Source organism: Strigops habroptila, chromosome 1 (assembly GCF_004027225.2).
Source record: "Strigops habroptila isolate Jane chromosome 1, bStrHab1.2.pri, whole genome shotgun sequence".
Taxonomy (NCBI): domain Eukaryota; kingdom Metazoa; phylum Chordata; class Aves; order Psittaciformes; family Psittacidae; genus Strigops; species Strigops habroptila.
Genome location: NC_044277.2, coordinates 132,384,197 through 132,401,603, shown reverse-complemented (window position 1 = coordinate 132,401,603; position 17,407 = coordinate 132,384,197). Strand labels below are relative to the sequence as shown.

The 17,407-nt window shown below is 49.7% G+C and overlaps 1 protein-coding gene and 1 long non-coding RNA gene across 2 annotated transcripts; one reads left to right on the top strand and one right to left on the bottom strand.

The window, feature by feature from the left end:
- Nucleotides 1-67: 67 nt before the first annotated feature.
- LOC115619435 lies at nucleotides 68-3,918 on the bottom strand. The gene is made up of 2 exons (XR_003995017.2): nucleotides 3,669-3,918; nucleotides 68-422 (listed from the first exon to the last, which is right to left on the bottom strand). It is a non-coding gene; the product is annotated as an uncharacterized LOC115619435 (long non-coding RNA).
- Nucleotides 3,919-4,083: 165 nt separating this feature from the next.
- HOXA1 (homeobox A1) lies at nucleotides 4,084-6,592 on the top strand. The gene is made up of 2 exons (XM_030511599.1): nucleotides 4,084-4,702; nucleotides 5,128-6,592. The coding sequence occupies exons 1-2, from the start codon at nucleotides 4,084-4,086 to the stop codon at nucleotides 5,484-5,486; spliced, it is 978 nt and encodes a 325-aa protein (XP_030367459.1). The 3' UTR covers nucleotides 5,487-6,592.
- The last annotated feature ends 10,815 nt before the right edge of the window (nucleotides 6,593-17,407 follow it).

Below are 17,407 nucleotides of genomic sequence, written 5' to 3'. Positions count from 1 at the left end.
TGCAGAAAAAAGAACAGAACAGAACAAAACAAAACAAAGCAAAGAAAAAACACCAGACAAACTAAAATCATTCACAGCTTTGATGGAGACCTCTTCCTTTTAATGTATAAATGTAGCATCTTATCTCTGTGAGGATACAAAGCTTGGAAATGCTGAGCTATAACAAAAGCGTGAACGAGCACTTTCTCTGTTACAGGGAAAACACAAGAGAGACTCAGTAGGATAAGCGTCTCTGCAGAAACTAGTCTGTTACATACTCGAAAAGCTTTTTTATTGGGGGGTGTGTGTGAATCCTGTTTGTCTAGAAATTGGTGCTTAGCAGCTAGCAATCTGTTTCAGGAAGCATATCTTTAAAAATATCAGAGCTCACAGAGAAGGGGCTTGGTTACTTCTCGCGTGCTGAGTGGTCCAAGAAATCAGCCCTAGAAGGAGAGGAAATGGAGAAGTTAGTGCCTGTAAAATCAAAAGGGTGGCAGAAACGCAGGGAAAAAAACGTAGGGAGGAATCAGCCCCTCCACTCCGTCCTTTTGAGGAGCGGGGCAGGGACACAACAGAAGATATTTTTTTTTCTTTTTAAACCTTCTTGCGGGTCGAAGGACTGATAACGAAAAGGAGAAACTCTACCTTTAAAGTTACAATTTCTTCAGGGCTCCCCCCTCTCTGCTGGAGGCAGCAAAGATGGGCTTTCAGAATCCTCCACCAAATTGCCTGCCACCCGGCCAACGAACCCCAAAACTCAGGGTGAGCCCCGTCCTTCGGGCTAAAACCGAGCAACAGATGCCATCGAGGCTCTGCCGCTCCGGGGCTGGAGGATCCCGGGCGGGTGCTATCGCGTCTCCCTGTGTGTGTGTGAGTGCGTGTGGATACATTACACGGGCGAGTGGGGTTTGTGCTGTCTGTCCGTGTGAGGAGTGTTGTCTCCCAGCCCTGCAACACGTTGTGGAGCTGGGATGCGTGGGTTATAGCTGGAAGGGCTGAACGCAATTCTTCCGAAAGTCATAAATCAAACTCTTTCTATGAATGAGAATGTCATCAAAGAGATCAATTGCAGGAACACATGCACAAATAAAAATCCTCTTACGTATTTGCCGGGGCTGGGGATCCCCGTCTAAAACCATTAAGTGAGAAGGCGTTTAGTCATAAGTCATTTTTATTGCTCTTTTAAAACAACAGCTTGGCTGAGCTGCGGACGCGGCTAAACCTCGGGCCTGCTTCTTCTCCTCCTCTCTGCTCCAGCCCTGTCCCTGCGGAGAATTAGCAGCCTCACCGGCGTTTTAACTCTGCCACTGTGTTAAATGGGACCGCAAAGAGCACGTACGGGCTTGGGGTTTCTTTTGTGCCCAGAGTTCTGGATGCTGGCAACGCTTAAGGAAAGGGGAAAAAAAAAAAAAAAAGGGAAAGGAAAATGCGATACGAGATTTAAACTTCTCGCAAACTCTGTTTAAATAAGTGGGGGACTCAGCGAGCAGGAGTCGCCTCCGAGTCTCCTGGTGAGCCCTGGGGCCACAGAGGGGGCGCGATCCCACGGAAAAGCCTAAATCGCCGGGATCGCTCCCAGTCCTGGGGCAGGAAACGTGGAGCGGAGCCGCAGAGGAGTGCGGAGGGGCCGGGCCGGCCGGCGGGCAAAGGGGAAGGGGCGGAAGCAGCCCCTCGCCGGGCAACTGATGTTGCCCGCACGCACAGTACAGGCATCAAAGCCCCAGAGCCCCGGCAGAGAGACAATGCAACAAAAGAGACAATGGCACAAAAAAAGGAGAGGGAAAAGGATTTCAGAATGCTGGAGACTGCGAGAGAAGGGCTGTGATTCGGAGGAATTTACGGGTAAAATGGATCTATTTATAGTAAAATATATTTTTCCTTGGCTGGCTGAAAAAGCACTGAAAAGATGCCAGCCTTTTTATTAGTAAACAGTCCCAGCGGCCTGCCTTTTTTCTCTGCTTTACACAGTATTTATCACAACTGGTTTACAAGAATGAAATAAATGTGTTTATAGCTGTAACCATAGCCAAAATTGGTGCAGTATAATGACATAAATGCCTCTGGAGTGTTGTTGCTCCTGTCCTCTACCCTATCCCCCTGGAGTTTAAGAAACGGAACCTTTCCAGAGGGCTCTTAACCATCCGTGCCCGCGTAGTAAATCAGAACAAATAGAAATACTGAGGGCATACGGATAGACGCGTGGAGAGACCAACCCTCTGACTTTGCCTGGCAGTAGAGAGACCATGGAGGTGGCATGGTGTAAGGGCTGACCTAATGGTGGTAGGAGAGCTTTGCACCTAGGAGAGGATATTGTAGTTCATGTGGGAGGGAGGAGCTTGAGGGTTTTGTGTGTGTGTGCTCTTGAGCAGGGAGAGGTGGCGGCGTAGAGGAGCCTTTTGGATTTCAAACCAAGCAAGAACTGAGCGTGAGAACAGAGGGATACAGGAGTCGGCTGGAAATGCAGCTGCAGAAATAGAGGGGATAGCCCCTCCTGGGGCTGGTGGCAGGGGACATGACTTTCCATCCATTCATCTAACCCCGAGGGTAACGTTTCTCAGGACGCCTCTCTGAAGCGTGTTGGTGCCGTCCTCTCTCCCTGCAGACGGCTGGGTGAGCCGGGATGGACGGATGCCCGGCCTTTACCTCCTCTTTCCTTTTCCGCACACGTAAACCGAATACGAGGTCGCAACCCGCATCCCACCTCCCTCCCTCCTTCTCTATCCACGGACCCTTTCATTTTTCCGTGAGAGTGGGGAGGGGTAGGTTTGAGTTGATGCTCAGCGCGGTTCCCAAGGGTCCTGGGGCCACCTCTGCCACTGGCCATCTGCCACCTCCCGCCACTGCCGGCCCGGGTGGCGGAGCGCAGGGACAAAGGGGCCATCGCGGCGGGCCCTGCGCCTCCCGCCGCCCCTCTGCCCCTGCTCGGGCCGCCTCTCCGGGCCGCCGGGCTGCGACCCGCGGCACTCCGGGCAGCCTTTTCCCTGCTCGGTCCCAGGGCGGGCGGCAGCGGCACCGCGGGGACCCAGCAGATGGGCTGCGGAGCCCGCGGGCCCCCGCCCAACCATCCATCCCCCTGACCCTGCTCCTCCTCCCCTACCCCACCCCAGGGCTGGTGCGGGGGAGCCCTGCGGAGGTGTGGGGGGAGCAAGGATACGGGCCAGGGGGAGGCCAGTGGGCCCGGGGAGCACAATGGCCGTCAGTCCCAAAAGCGGCTCATTTCCATGCTAATGTCCGCGGCCGCCTGGTGATGCGGCTGGACAAGCCCCTTTAACTCTTGGCGTGGCGTCGCGGTGGGACTGCGGTGGGGCAGGACCAGCGACATCCCTCGGCCCGTCCCCATCCCATCTCCATCCCCATCCCATCTCATCCACATCCATATCCTCGGCTCCATCCCTATTGTCTGCCTTATCCTCAACACCGTCCCTGTCTCCGTCCTCGTTCCCATAGCACTCCACACCACATCCACGGTCCCATCCCCATCCTCGTCTCCAGGGCTGATGCTCTCAGCGCTGTCCCAGCCGCCCTCCTCCCCAGCCCCTCGACCCGTACCGCGGATTCAGCCACCCCCCACCGCGGGCCCGGCCGGGAGATGGGGTGGGGAGATGTGTGCGGCAGAGGTGCCCAGCGCCAGCCTGACAGGGCCCACAGCAGGGGATGCGCAGGGGCACCCTGACTGCAGCAGCACTCACCCTGGAGGGGACGGACGGTGGGTTCCGCGGGCCCGGCGCAGCCTCCGCATCAATCCTGCCTTCCTCTCCCAGCCGACGGGCGGGACCCCGGTCGCGGCGGGGCGACAGCCCGGCTAGGCCCCCCCTCGTTCCCCCGGGGGGCGGCCGCCGCCGCCCTGCCCCGCGGTGTCGTGCCGTGCAGCGCCGTCGGAGCGCTCGGCGTTTAAATGCCCCCGACGCGGCGATCTATCAGCGGCAGGAGCCGGGAAAGTCCCGCAGGCGCCGCAGCCATTGGCTGCCGCCCCCCACGTGCCTGCCCGCTGCCTGTACCTTCGTGTCATTTTCCTGCCGGCCCCATGGAGGAAGTGGGAAAGTTGGCGCGGCCCCGCCGGACGCTGAAGACCCGGTGGCGGCGTGACAGAGGGACGCGGCGAGGATGAGCTCCTTCCTCGAGTACCCCGTCCTCGGCGGCGAGGCGGGGGCCTGCGCCGCCCGCGCCTATCACCCCGACCACGGGATTACAACTTTCCAGCCCTGCGCCGTCAGCGCCGGCAGCTGCAGCGGGGAGGACCGTTTCCTCCCGGGCCGCGGGGTGCCCATCAGCCCCCACCGCCACCACCACCACCACCCCCCGGCCCAGCCCGCCGCCTACCAGCACCACGGAGGCCTGGGGGTGTCCTACGCGCACCCCGGCTGCGGCCCGACCTACGGCGCGCAGGGCTTCGGACCGGCATACGGCCCCTACCCCCTGGGGCAGGACGCGGAGCTGGGAGGCGGCTTCCCCCCCTGCGCTCCGGCGGTCTATTCGGGGAGCATCTCCTCGACCTCCGCTGCCGCGCAGCACCCGCACCAGGGCTACGCCGGGGGCCCCGCTCAGTACGTGCCTCCCCCGTACGGGCAGGAGCAGCAGAACCTGTCCCTGGGCACATACAACCATGCCCTGTCTCCCCTCCACGCCGGCCACCGGGAAAACGCCCGCTCCCCCTCCGCTGAGACCTCGCCGCCGGCGCAAACCTTCGACTGGATGAAAGTGAAAAGAAACCCACCCAAAACAGGTCAGTGGCCGGCGGGAGAGCCGGGGCGGGGGCCGCTCCTCTCCCTCTCTCCCTCTCTCGGCCGTGGGTGCGAGGGAAACGGCGCGGTGCCCGCGGGGTGCCGGACAGGTGGGCCGGCCCGCACCTCTGGGAGCAGCCGCTGCTGTCTGCTCGCGGCGCTGGGAGCCAGCGCCGCTTATTCCAGCCTCCCTCTCTCCGCCTCTCCTGCGGTCATATTTCTTGTAATTCATAAACCACTTATCAAGTTTCCTCTGACACTAGGGGCTGACTCCGGTTTAGCACCTCGCACTCCATCACTCACCCTGCCGGGGCTTCCCCCTTATCCTAAGAAGTTCTTGCTCCCTATCGCTTAGCCGGTGTGGACATATTGATTACGTCGCCTATAAATCATTCGCGCTTACTTACCGTTGCATGTCCCTTCGCAGGCAAAGCTGGTGAGTATGGCTTCGTGGGGCAGCCCAACACTGTCAGAACTAACTTCACCACCAAGCAGCTCACCGAGTTGGAGAAAGAGTTTCATTTCAACAAGTACCTGACCAGGGCCAGGCGGGTGGAAATTGCTGCCTCCCTCCAGCTCAACGAGACACAGGTGAAGATCTGGTTCCAGAACCGGCGGATGAAGCAAAAGAAGCGGGAGAAAGAGGGGCTACTACCCATCTCTCCTGCCACCCCCACTGGCTGCGAGGAGAAGGCAGAGGAGTCCTCGGAGAAGTCCTGCTCCTCGCCCTGCACTGCCTCGCCCGCCTCCTCCGCCGCCTCGGACACGCTCGCTGCCCCCAACTGAGACCCGCCGCGCCCCGACGGCCGCCCGTCCCGACGGCCCCGCCAGCGCAGCTCGCCTCCGTTCACCGCCGTTATGTCAGTGCCCCGGTCGGTCCCTTGGTCGGTCGCTCTCCCCGAGAGGTTCCGGCTCCCCCCTTCCCCCTCCAGTTCCCCCTTCCCACGCCGCCTGGTCCCGGGGGTACCGGCTCCGCCGCCTGCTCGCCTCCCATCGGCCAGGTCCCGGCGCCATGAGGTTTTCTCCCCCACTCCCCTCAACCCTCACAAACCCTTTCTGCTGGAGGATCTGTGTTGGCACACGAGTCATCCTCCTCTGCTGCAAGGACGGTCCTCCGATTTTCCCTAAGTGACAGACAGGTTATCTAGGGTACATAACCTCACGAAGAGATGCACTATTGCAAGTGTTTACACGACTTATAGGACTTTCATCCCCTTAATTTAATGTATTCTTTGTTCGTGTCTATGAGTTTGTTGCTTGTAAATACTTTGTCCAAGAGATTTATCTTTTTACAGATTTTTCTAGAAATGATGTTTCAATTATCAGGTTAAGCAGGGTGAGTGCATTCGCCAAACTGGATCCGCTTTTATATTGGTAAAGCTGATGACCATATCAAGTAAACGTCTTAAGCTCAAGCAGATACCTCACAACAAAAAAAAAAAAAGTAGCGCTATTTCTTTAAATGTGACAAACAAGGCTTCAATTGCACTAGGTTTTGTAAACCTTACCCAGTGTACTTGCCCCCTTTCCCCCAAAGCTGTGCTGGATTATGCTCAACCGAAGGGTATAACTGTCAAAAAAACCCTCACCTTTTCCTAGTTTCCTATTAACCTTCCTTTAGACTTGATGTCTTTTCAACCTACTTGTGAATGTGACGAATGGCCAAATGAATGTATAATTTCTGTGGTTGGTGTCCGGACCATTGCATGATGCACCGTGCTTTGCTGTACTGCGGGTACACTGAGTTCTATCAGTTGTCGTGTGTGAGCGAAATGTCCTCCTGATTTTCTGTACAATCATGAAAGGCTCTGGGATTCCACCGGTGATGGAAGCCAGGCCAGGATTTACGGGTCCTTATAATGTCTGTAATAAATATATTCCACTTTCAGGTAGCCCTCGTTTGCCTACCTCTGTGTGACGTCAGCGCTGAGTCATGGGATGGGCTCAGCAGTTTGGTTTCCCTTATTTTCCACTGCTGGGGCCTTTCCAAGGGGGAAAGGGAGGAAAAGTCTCCCAGCATAACTCCTCATGAGCTGTTTTGCCGGGGTCAGAAGCCTGGCTGTCCAGCCTTACTCATAACACAAAGCTTCTTCCTTTCCTATGCTCAAATAACAATATTTTTAGGAAATATCAGGCCCTCCTTTCCCTCCTCCATAACTGGGAGGAATTTATGATCCTGTTCTATTTCTGAAGCACAAACACGAGAACTTCCTGGGTCAAGTGCTAACCTTTTCACCTCGGGATGGATGCTGACACTTATATAAACAGAGCACCCTTCAAAAGCAGAAACTGTCTTAGACCAGTCTTTCCTCACATCGCAGGCCCCTCGCCAAGGGCTGCACATCCAATTAGCCCATGCCCTGAGCTGGTCCAGCTTCTCCCTCCCGCTGACCTGTCCCAGGCGCCCAAACCTAGTGGCTGGTGGGTGCCAAGCTGGGAGATGGCTCCCAGGTGCTTGGCAGGGTGCTTGTGGTGTTTCACCGGCCCATTCACCACCACCACCACTTTTTTTGGGGGGAGGGATGAGGGGAAAGCAAGTTCTGGCAGGTAAATATAGTAAGATTCCAAGGGATGTCAAGTGAACAGCGGGTCGGGTCGGCGTGGGGGGGGGAGCGTGTGTGGAGAGCAAGCGGGTGGCAAGAGGGAGCAGAGACATGCTCAGCTGGACGGGAGTGTCTCAAGTCACTGATGCTTCTTGAATTTCAGTGCAAACACGCGTAGCATCTCCTTCCCCTGGCCCAGCTGCGGAGGGCTGGGTGCTCCCGGGCTTCTCCCGGGGCCGGGCTGCACACGGGGGATTTGCTTTGCGGGATCCGCAGAGAGGCAACGAAATTTTCTTCACTTCGGTGTCAAAAGAGACAAGCCCTGATTTGCAAGGCGCGGCGGCCATATCAAGAGCCGACCTATCTGCAAGGGAGCAGGGCTGTCTCCAAAGGCTCCCGCCGATGCCCCTATTTCTTTCATTTCCCCGCCTGCTATATACTTTACCTTTTGTTTATTAGTGTAAAGCCACAAAGCAAAACAGATGGCTTTCTTCCAGAGACTTGGATGTGTTAAAGTGGCATTTGCATGCCAATGAGGGCATGTCAATATCGAAATCTGGATCTAAACATTGCTGGAATCCGGATCTGCATCCCGGCTCCCCGGGTGTTGACTTAATGCGTTAGAAAGAGCGGCCATAAATTATAGCCTAAATGCGAGAGACAAGACACTTGTCAGAGCGTCAATCTTGCAGTGAGCGATTCATCGGCAAAGAAGCCCTTCTTCTTCCAAGCCCAAACACCGGGTTATCTTTATTTTGCAGTCCTTACCAATTTCAAGCAAAGTCACCCCAAATTTCCCTATCTTGGCTCATTTTGTTAGCCTTATTATTATTATTTCGATACGATCAGCCTTTCGGTTTAGCGAGTGTGGGAAAGAGAAATTAAAATCTCTACCTTGCAGTTTCTACCACAAAGATATCGCTAAATAAATAAATAAATCACAGTGTGCTCTGGCCTGATGGAAACACTAACTTACCCTTCAGGTCTAAGGGATCCTTTTGTTTATATATCTTTTAAAATTTATTTTAATTTTTATCTCTAGAGTCTCAGGGGGACAAAAAAAAAAAAAAAGGGGAGGAGGAAAAAACCCCGCTCGCGTCAAGAAAACCCTAACCCAAACCGCGTCCAAATGGCTAACGGAGTTTAGCATCTTCCTATCATACTTAAGACCATTTCTGCTGTTCACCTTTAAAGTTTACTTTTGGAGGCTATTGAGATGCTTTTGTGTTTTCCTCTGGGGCAATCAGATTGAAACCGATCAATATTTACTCAGTCTGAAAGGGCTGTTGAAAAGGCAGCTAACAACAAACTGCTTAGCTGCTCTCCCCTCTTTAATCTCAGGTTCACCGAAAGTTCAAGCAGAAATGAATTCGGTGATGGGTCACTTTAGAATAAATCCCAGTTAATCTCACAGCCTTGGTAAAGGCAACAATTACAGACTCATCCCTCTCCCTCTCGCTGTCTCCCCGGCAGTGGCAACTTTCTGCTCATTTTTACCGAGCCGATTTTACTAAATTTTAACCACTTTCCTCTCTTTTGCGGAGACGGCAAAGCTCCAGCTTCTCCTCCGCGCCCGCGCTGCACCCGGCGCCGGCGTAAAGGCGGGTACCCTCGGCGAGAGGTATCGGGAGTGCGGGAAACATCCCCCCCAGAAGGGATCCGCATTTTCACGGAGGGGTCCAGAGGCAAGAGGGAGGATACTTGGAGCACCCCCCAGCAGCGACGGGTGTGGAGGTTGGAGGCGTTGGCGGGGCCGTACTTCCCTCTCCATCCTTGATGGGAAAAGGGTAGAGAGAAAGCTGGGCAAAGCGCGATGGACGTCGCTGCTAATTGCAGGGACTCTTCAAAGGCCAAAGTTCACACAATCACTGCATAAATGCATGCTTAATAGGGATTTATTAGTACTTCTCTAATGGCAGCTCACGTTTGGGCTATAGACTCGAGCGGGTTTTCACCGGAAAAACTGCTTTTCATCCCACTCCCAGAGAAGAAATACCGGGGGATCCGGGGCACGAAAGGCCGGGCGCCGGGGAGGCTCCTACCGGGGCCGCGGGAGAGCCTGAGCAGCCGGGAAGGGCAACCGGGGGAGGCGTAGTCTGTAGTTTTGGAGAGTCTGTAGGTTTTTTTTAAAGAATCGTTTCAGAATGTTTTTCCGTGTAATCTTAGGAGCAAAATGGCTTGTTTGTTTTCCCTTAGCAATTAGCTCTGTGAGACCGCAGTAGATTTGTAACCACAGAAAGGGAATACATAAATAGTTAAATTAATAATGTATGAATAAAGGGCAATATAATATTAAAAAGCTTTCTCTTTCTTTCTTTCTTTCTTTCTTTCTTTCTTTCTTTCTTTCTTTCTCTCTCTCTCTCTCTTTCTCTCCTTCCTTCCTTCCTTCCTTCCTTCCTTCCTTCCTTCCTTCCTTCCTTCCTTCCTTCCTTCCTTCCTTCCTTCCTTCCTTCCTTCCTTCCTTCCTTCCTTCCTTCCTTCCTTCCTTCCTTCCTTCCTTCCTTCCTTCCTTCCTTCCTTCCTTCCTTCCTTCCTTCCTTCCTTCCTTCCTTCCTTCCTTCCTTCCCTCTCTTTCTCTCTCTCTCTTTCTCTCTTTCTTCTCCTTCTTTCTCGCTTTTCCTCCCTCCTCCTCTCTCTCTTCTTTCCCTCTTCTTACTTTCTTTCTGTCTTCTCATCTTTCTTTCTCTCTCACTTTTTCTCTCTTTCTCTTCCCCTTTTCTCTTTCTCATTTTCCAAGGCAAACATTCCTTTTTTCCCCAGGCACATTACTTGGCCGACTTTCACTGTTGACATTATTCTTTTGTAGTTTATGTGTCATAAAATATTGCAGGTCACAGTTACTCCTGTTTCAAGCTCAGAAAGATCATGGAATCAACGGGAACTCTGGGGAAAAGAAGTTTTCCCTTCTGCCTAAGAATTTGGTGTGAAACTGTTGATTTTGATCATGCGAGGAGTACTCTTTGCCATGCAACGTCAGAAGGATTACACATTCCAATAATACGAGCAGAAATTGGTCCGGAAAATGCTTCCGCGCTATTTTTTATAGGGAAGTGACAAATTTTAAGCATTTGTTCCAGAGGGAGAATGCTTCAGCCGTTACTTTTAGAATTTTTTTGGCTTCCCGATCTATTTACCTTGAAAATGTTAAATCAGGACTACTGATTTTTCTAAAAATATACCCGAATAATGATCAACCTCGATTACGATGAAACCGGCAGCTAGTTCATGACTTGGCCAAGTGCTCAGTTTATAAATATAAACTCAACGTATTGCAAATATTCTCCCTGTCCAAGAAAGTAAAAGTAGCAAAAAACTAACAAACACAAGCCCAAACGAGGGACAGTGAGAGAACACGAAGCCAACCTCAGCCACCAACTCTTGTGCTCACAAGAGTCTAAGATGTGGTGTAGCCAGCGGGAAGCGGAGGGATTAGGAAAATACAGGGGCTCATGGAGCGTTTCGCTCGCAACAGTTGTTGGAGCGTGTAGGAAGTGTCGGAGCGGTCGGGAGCCGGGGGAGTCGCCCGCTGCCTGCCCGGCGTCCCGGCGCTGCGCAGCGGTTGCTCTTTTTATCGGATACGCCTGGCTGTGCGCATAAGTATTTGTACATTTTCTAATTCTAACCTACGCGGGGTTGTAACTCGGAGGGACACTTGCCCCCAGGAAGGGGAAAAAAAAAAAAAAAAAAAAAAAAAGAAGCAATATGCTATCGATTATTAAAACATAAAAAAGAAATAAATCCAAGGAAATATCTACTTTGATTGAACGCTTCGCTAACGCATTTTGTAGGGATCGATTGCATTCGCAGCTGTCCTCGGGTTTGATCTTCGGGAAACGACTAATACGAGGAAAATTCGTTGTGTGCATTGTAATAACCACGAAGCGGGGCTGCGGCCGCCGGGCCGCTCCGCGCCTCTCCGCGGGTCCTCGGTGGAGGGACGGCGAACGCCAAGCTCAGCCGGGGTGCCCGACGGCCCCCCCCGCGCTGCTGGTGGCATGGCAGGGCTGAGGCAGGGGTATCGCTTCTGGTGTCCTTTGTCTATTAATACAGCCATCACCAAATCCCGGATAACCTCCCCTTGCCTCTGTCAACACCCCTCCGGTCCAGGCAGTGCTGGGGGAAGAGGGATGGGACCTGCCAACCGGGTCCCGTAGCAAGGGGGTGCCTCTTCTAGGGGTAACTTGGTGACAGATGTTGACGTTTCTAGGGAGCTCGGTAAACAGAAAGTTGGACTGGACTTTTTCATAGCCCATGTGGTTTTCATCATTCCTCGTCAGGCTCAGACCAAAGGCAGAAGCTTCCCTCTTCACACTCCTCATCCCCTCTCATCTTCAGCAGTCACTCAGCCCCGGTGACACGGAATAAAGAGCAGAAAAAACACAGGAGACCGGGTTCGTTAAGTAATGAAAGGACACGGGGGTGAGGGTAAGGCTTGCGGTGGAAACGGGGGGTGGAAGGGAGTGGGAACCTCTCTTCCACTGTACACCAGCGAGCCTTCAGGTGCAAAACACATCTGTGTAATTCACAGACTCCATCTGGGGACAGAGCAGGGGGAGCATACTGGAGGAGTCTCAGAGAATAACCACTTGTCCAGACTTCTCCCTATCTTCCTAAGAAGGTGAAGGTTATGGAAGGGGCTAAGCCACAGGGGTGGGGATTTGTAGGCAGTTTTAATTGAATCTCCTCTGTACTAGTAAAACAAAACTTTTTCTTGACTTTTACAACAGTTTACTCCTCAACTAACTCCTCTCCAAAATATCACTTGCAGTGGAAATGCCACCCAAATCTCAATTTATTTTTGTAGCATAGTCATAAAATATTCCCATTAGCACCCAGCAATGGTGGAGACTTTAACCAGACTAGTCTATTTTGCAAGAAATAAAATCCCTGCAGCACTGCTCTGTAGTATCAGTGGATTTAATATCCATTCATGGAATGCATTGGTTGGGGTAATGTTATGTTCCTCATGCTATGCTGGGGAAAAAAAGTAAAAAAAAAAAAAAAAAAAAAAAAAAAAATTAAGAAGAAGAAAAAGAATGAAAATCAAACCACTGTCTAGAAACTGAAAGGTGATCCCATGCAAGGTGAGCCAGCAAAGAGTCATGCATATTTCACTGTGCAAGAAACGTTATCTTGGAGGAACTCTCCTTCCAGCAAACAGTGTTAGCACAAACAATATGTTTAGACATGGAAGTGGGTATTGCAGACAGGCAGGAGCCCGTGGGGCTTTGCAGTTTATTACCATCTGCCCCCCCAGTATTTTATTTTTTGTATTTCTGAAAGTGCTAGGAGGCAAGGCAATGCTCATGAAAACAAAAGGAGAGGCAAAAAGGGCCTGAGAAGACCTATCTTCAGTGACATACCTCAGCTCACACTGCACAGGAAACATTCAATGTCTTCATCCATAGGAACATGTTCCCACAGAACTTCGATTCATTTGAAGAATGTTAGCAGATGTTTAATCTTAGCAGAGGCTTGTACCTGACCCCACACATACATCAGCTTTGAGTGGGACCTATTTTGGCTCATTTCCCAGGAAGATTCAGCTCACCTGGGACTTTCTGGTCTGCAAATCAAAAGATTAGCCTCATTGAACCTGTTAATCCAGGAAAAAGAGAAACTTTTCTCCCTTCAGATCACACCTTTCTCACCCCAGGGTTTGAACGGCACAGTAAAGCATATAATTAACATAGCCCAAACACACTAAATATTCTGCTGAGACTCCTCTAACAGGAGTCTCAAAATGGTTTGATTGCAAGTCAAGTGAGAGATTCTAGAAATCCAGATAATCTCCATATATTCCCCTTTTTGAGCACAGTGATGTGTTTCGAGACCAGTCAGCCATACAGGTTGAGTCCCACTTTTGCAGGAGCTGGAACAGTAGCAGACACAACTATTACCCTGAGCTCTGGATCAGGCCCTAACTGCAAACTCTGTATTCAATGATCGACAAAAATTTCCCCTCTGCTTTTAACTGTAGACAGCAGGGCAGACTGTGCAGTGAAAGCAGTGGAAACATAACAAGAAATCTTATGGTCAGACATTCAAGGTTTTTTTGTGCTGTATATATGAGCAACCACAGGGGAATCCTGCTTGTGAAAGGGGAAGATGATGCATTTAAATTTTGTCACGACATCCAGTAGGTGTGAATCAAAATAAATGCAAACCATTTAAGTTTACATATAAATCTTAGTTGCAACCTTAACTATGCTGCTGTTCAAAATACGGGAATGGAGGAAGCCTTTTAGTAACTTGTCTTAACCAGGATTAAATACAGAACACATAATGGGACCATCTTCTGCAGACCTTTTTCATTAAAATCTATAGAGTTTTGCCTTAGAAAATACTGCAGAGAGGGTTTTTTGAGCCACTAACCGTTTCTCAATGTGACATTTTACAATTTAAAATAATAAGTGAAAATTAATTACCACAAATGCAGCATTTAAAGCAACAGTGAGCCCATGTTAACATTGATTTCTCTCTGTGTGTCTCCTTCCCTCTTTCTTTATAAACCTTATGTATTCTGTCGATACAATACTACCCACTTTGATAATAAATCTGTTGTTTCAAGCTAGGATGCTACAGTTTCCTTTTCCATGTAATTTATAGTTATATTGATTCTAAAGCTGTGGTTCTCTATTTCCCTCCTGTTGTATTAAAAATGAGTTCTAATTGCAAGGCAAATGATCTTTGGTCGAAGCACCTCATAGAGTATTTTAACTGTGTCTAAGGAGATTTAATCTGATTAATAGAGAAATGAAAGCCTTGAACATTTAAAATTATAATTTTCAGTTTAAGGAAAAAAGAGAGACAGAGAAAGAATGGAGGTTAATGGAGCCAGGGAAAGCGTTCATAGATCAGGACAAGCAGATGTTCTTTTGCTTTTCTGTCAACATTTCTGGTTTGTTGTGCATATAGAAAAACAAGTTTTTTAACTCTCACCACGATTTCAGCCTGTTGCCAGCTTTGCTTGCCTGCAGGATATCTGCTTATCTAGCATGGGAGCAGGATCAGGCCTCCTCCCCTTTGATCTGGAAGCAAAACAACCTTTTACATGGGTAGTGAGGTTTGTCACGTTCCCTCCCTCCTTTGCACATTTTCAACCCTTAGATCATTATTTCATAAAATTCCTTTCGTCTTAAAGACCAAAACACCATCCAGGATATGGAAGAGCTGAGCAATATTAACAGCATTCAAATGTGTGTTGTCTGAGAGGAGACAAGAAGGACCTGGCCCCTTCCTCGAGGGCAGCGTGTGCATTCAGCCTCGTGGGATGGCAGTCCCTGCGCATCTGTACAGGGTCACCTGTACTCCTGGTGCCTGCACTCAGTGTGTAACCTCAGTGAGAAGGATGCTGCTACTTCATATGGGAAATTCAAAAGCCATTCTTGGTGAAGCACCTTTGACAGCTGCTCATGTGCTAATGTGTCTGAGGTGCCTGTGTTGAAGGAAGAGAGTGATCTGTGGGTGCATGGGTGTGTCCTTGATGATTCATGGAAATGAGGCACGTTTTTCATTTTTTAATCCTGAAAGCAGGTCTTTTGTTTAGTGCAATTCCATATCAGTTTGGAACAGCAGCACTAAAGGTGATGGAGTCTGGCCTGAGCCTTAAAATTAGGTTTGTTTGTCTCTAAATATTTTCCAGGGCAAGGAATATATATCAGCCTTTAGAAAAAAACTCCAAACAATCTGCATTTCAGTGAAGATTAAATAATCTAAGATTTATCAGTCATATTTCAGAGGGAAGGACTTTTTTGCTGTAGTAAAATGTTTAAAGTAAAAAATGCCATCAGGCACCAAATAGAAAATTCTCTTTCATCACAAAAGGTTAACTCCTGCTATGTTTGTGCTATATAAAATGCCCTAGCAGTTAGAGTGGGGAGTTTCTCAGAAAAAGGACTGTGGAAGTAGCCCCAAAAGTCACTACTCAGGGGGTGAGCACTATCTGAGCTCAGAGAAGAGGGAGAAGGGAATGAAGTGTGTCAGCAGCCTTGTCTTTAGACGTACCTGCTTGATGTGAGTTTGTCTGAAGGCAGGCACCACGCTCTACACTATCGGAAGGGCATTCCTTCATGTGTAAACAGGAGGATGTGTACTTAGCCAGAGCACCACTACTGAAAATACGTTTTTTCTTGACCAGCAAAATGAATTCTGGGTGCACTCAGAAGGTGAAGAGCTGCAGAAGTTCTTATTGGGAAAACTGGGGGAAGAAATCTCTCCTTGCACACAGCTTACTCTGTTATGTAAAAGAATTAAAAAAAAAAAAGCTTTATCTAGATGTTTCCCAGATGCTTATCCACACCTATGAGACAAGCTCTTCAAGATCTGTTCACTGGTGCTCCAAGCTTTTCCAGTTTTCCAGCCCTTGGTGCAGCCAGCGCTTTAATCCAGGTTGGGATGAAAGTGGTCAAAAAGGCAAGGCTGATGTGAAGAAAGAAGAGGGACCACCATGCACGGGCTTTGCAGGCCATTGCTGCTACTGTCCCCAAGGATATTTGCTATAGGGCAGTGGCGTAGCTGGAAGGAGAGACTGCTGCCCCAGCTGGGCAGGAGCAGGGGGACAGCATAGAGAACAGAGACTTTGGTGGTAATACCTTTTCCTTTCCCAGGCACAATGTGAAATTGCTATAGTGCATGGAGAGGTATTCCAAGTTGCATTTCACATGACCATTCAAGAGAGTTGCTATTCCCTAATGCATTTTGTAATTCCTCTAGGTTTCTTCCTGTCTGCGCTGTCTACTCTAGCTTGAGTCTCATCACCTGTGGTTTTGCGCTTTTGGATGTAACACTAAAACTTGCTTTTCTTTAAAAGGCATGTGGATAATGTGGTAGAAAATGAATGACAATTATTTTTAATCCATTTTTTACAAAAGCAAACGTCCTTCCTTCCTTCCTTCCTTCCTTCCTTCCTTCCTTCCTTCCTTCCTTCCTTCCTTCCTTCCTTCCTTCCTTCCTTCCTTCCTTCCTTCCTTCCTTCCTTCCTTCCTTCCTTCCTTCCTTCCTTCCTTCCTTCCTTCCCTTCCTTCCTTCCTTCCTTCCTTCCTTCCTTCCTTCCTTCCTTCCTTCCTTCCTTCCTTCCTTCCTTCCTTCCTTCCTTCCTTCCTTCCTTCCTTCCTTCCTTCCTTCCTTCCTTCCTTCCTTCCTTCCTTCCTTCCTTCCTTCCTCTGAAAATATTACCCTTGTCAGCCAGGTGTGACTGTAAGATATATGTACCTCCATTTCCCTTTTGGGATTACCCACAAGATTTATACTCAGATGTGTGGAAGGAAAGGAGGACGTATGGTTTCCCCAGATTCCTATCTGCCTTTTCAGTGAGGGGTTTTAAAGTGAGTCTTTAATACAAGCAATGATAGCTCTGCTGAGGGTAAGGGTGGTGGTTTGCTCTCTGATATTTGCTTGTAGTTTGCTGTTGATTTCAAGTCTTCCCCCAATTTCTTCAGTCTGGAATTTACAGACTCAGAATTCTGCTGCAGGGAAAACATGGAAATTGTTTTTCCCTTGCCACAGAGTGTTTTCTAATAGTTGCCTCCTTTTCTGCTGTCTTTTTTCTGCTTTAATATCTTTAATAAGTGTTACCATCTGCTTGGGTGCCTAGCACTACACATTGTGAACAAGGCCAAGAGTTTCTGAGAGGCTGGGGCAGTGTTGTTTACTATTAGGTGTAATGAAGATTGTTGTCTTTGCCTGGGGCAGGTGGGCTGAGGCTGGAGCACACATAGAAATGCAGAACATGTGCTGGGGTTGAGCTATCTACAGTTCTCTTAGAAGGAGGTTTGGCTGTTGAGCTAGCAGCACTTACTTAGTATGCAGAGACTCTTTCCTCCTGCCATTCTCTGGCCCCTAACATGCTTAACCTTAGAGAGAAAGGCACAACATATTGTAATGCTACTAACTGGTTGAAAAGCACTATCAATTTTAGACGTGATAGGTACATGTCAGAATCAGCATAATTAACTGGAATGACAATCCTGTTAAATGTGTTCATGCCATTGCACTGGCAATAAAGCATGTGCAAATTTACAATTAAGGCCTGTCTTTCTTCTATACCTTGGAGACTAGTGACAAACATTAAGAAGTTGTATAACATCAGGAACTGAAGGGAGGTATTTATCACAATAAAAACATCAGGTGATGCATTTCCCAGATTATCTGTTCTTCTTATGC

Coding starts and splice junctions, on each gene's coding strand:
- HOXA1 (XM_030511599.1), top strand. CDS start 4,084: ATGAGCTCCTTCCTCGAGTACCCCGTCCTCGGCGGCGAGGCGGGGGCC. Junction 4,703..5,127: donor AAGAAACCCACCCAAAACAG/GTCAGTGGCCGG, acceptor GTCCCTTCGCAG/GCAAAGCTGGTGAGTATGGC.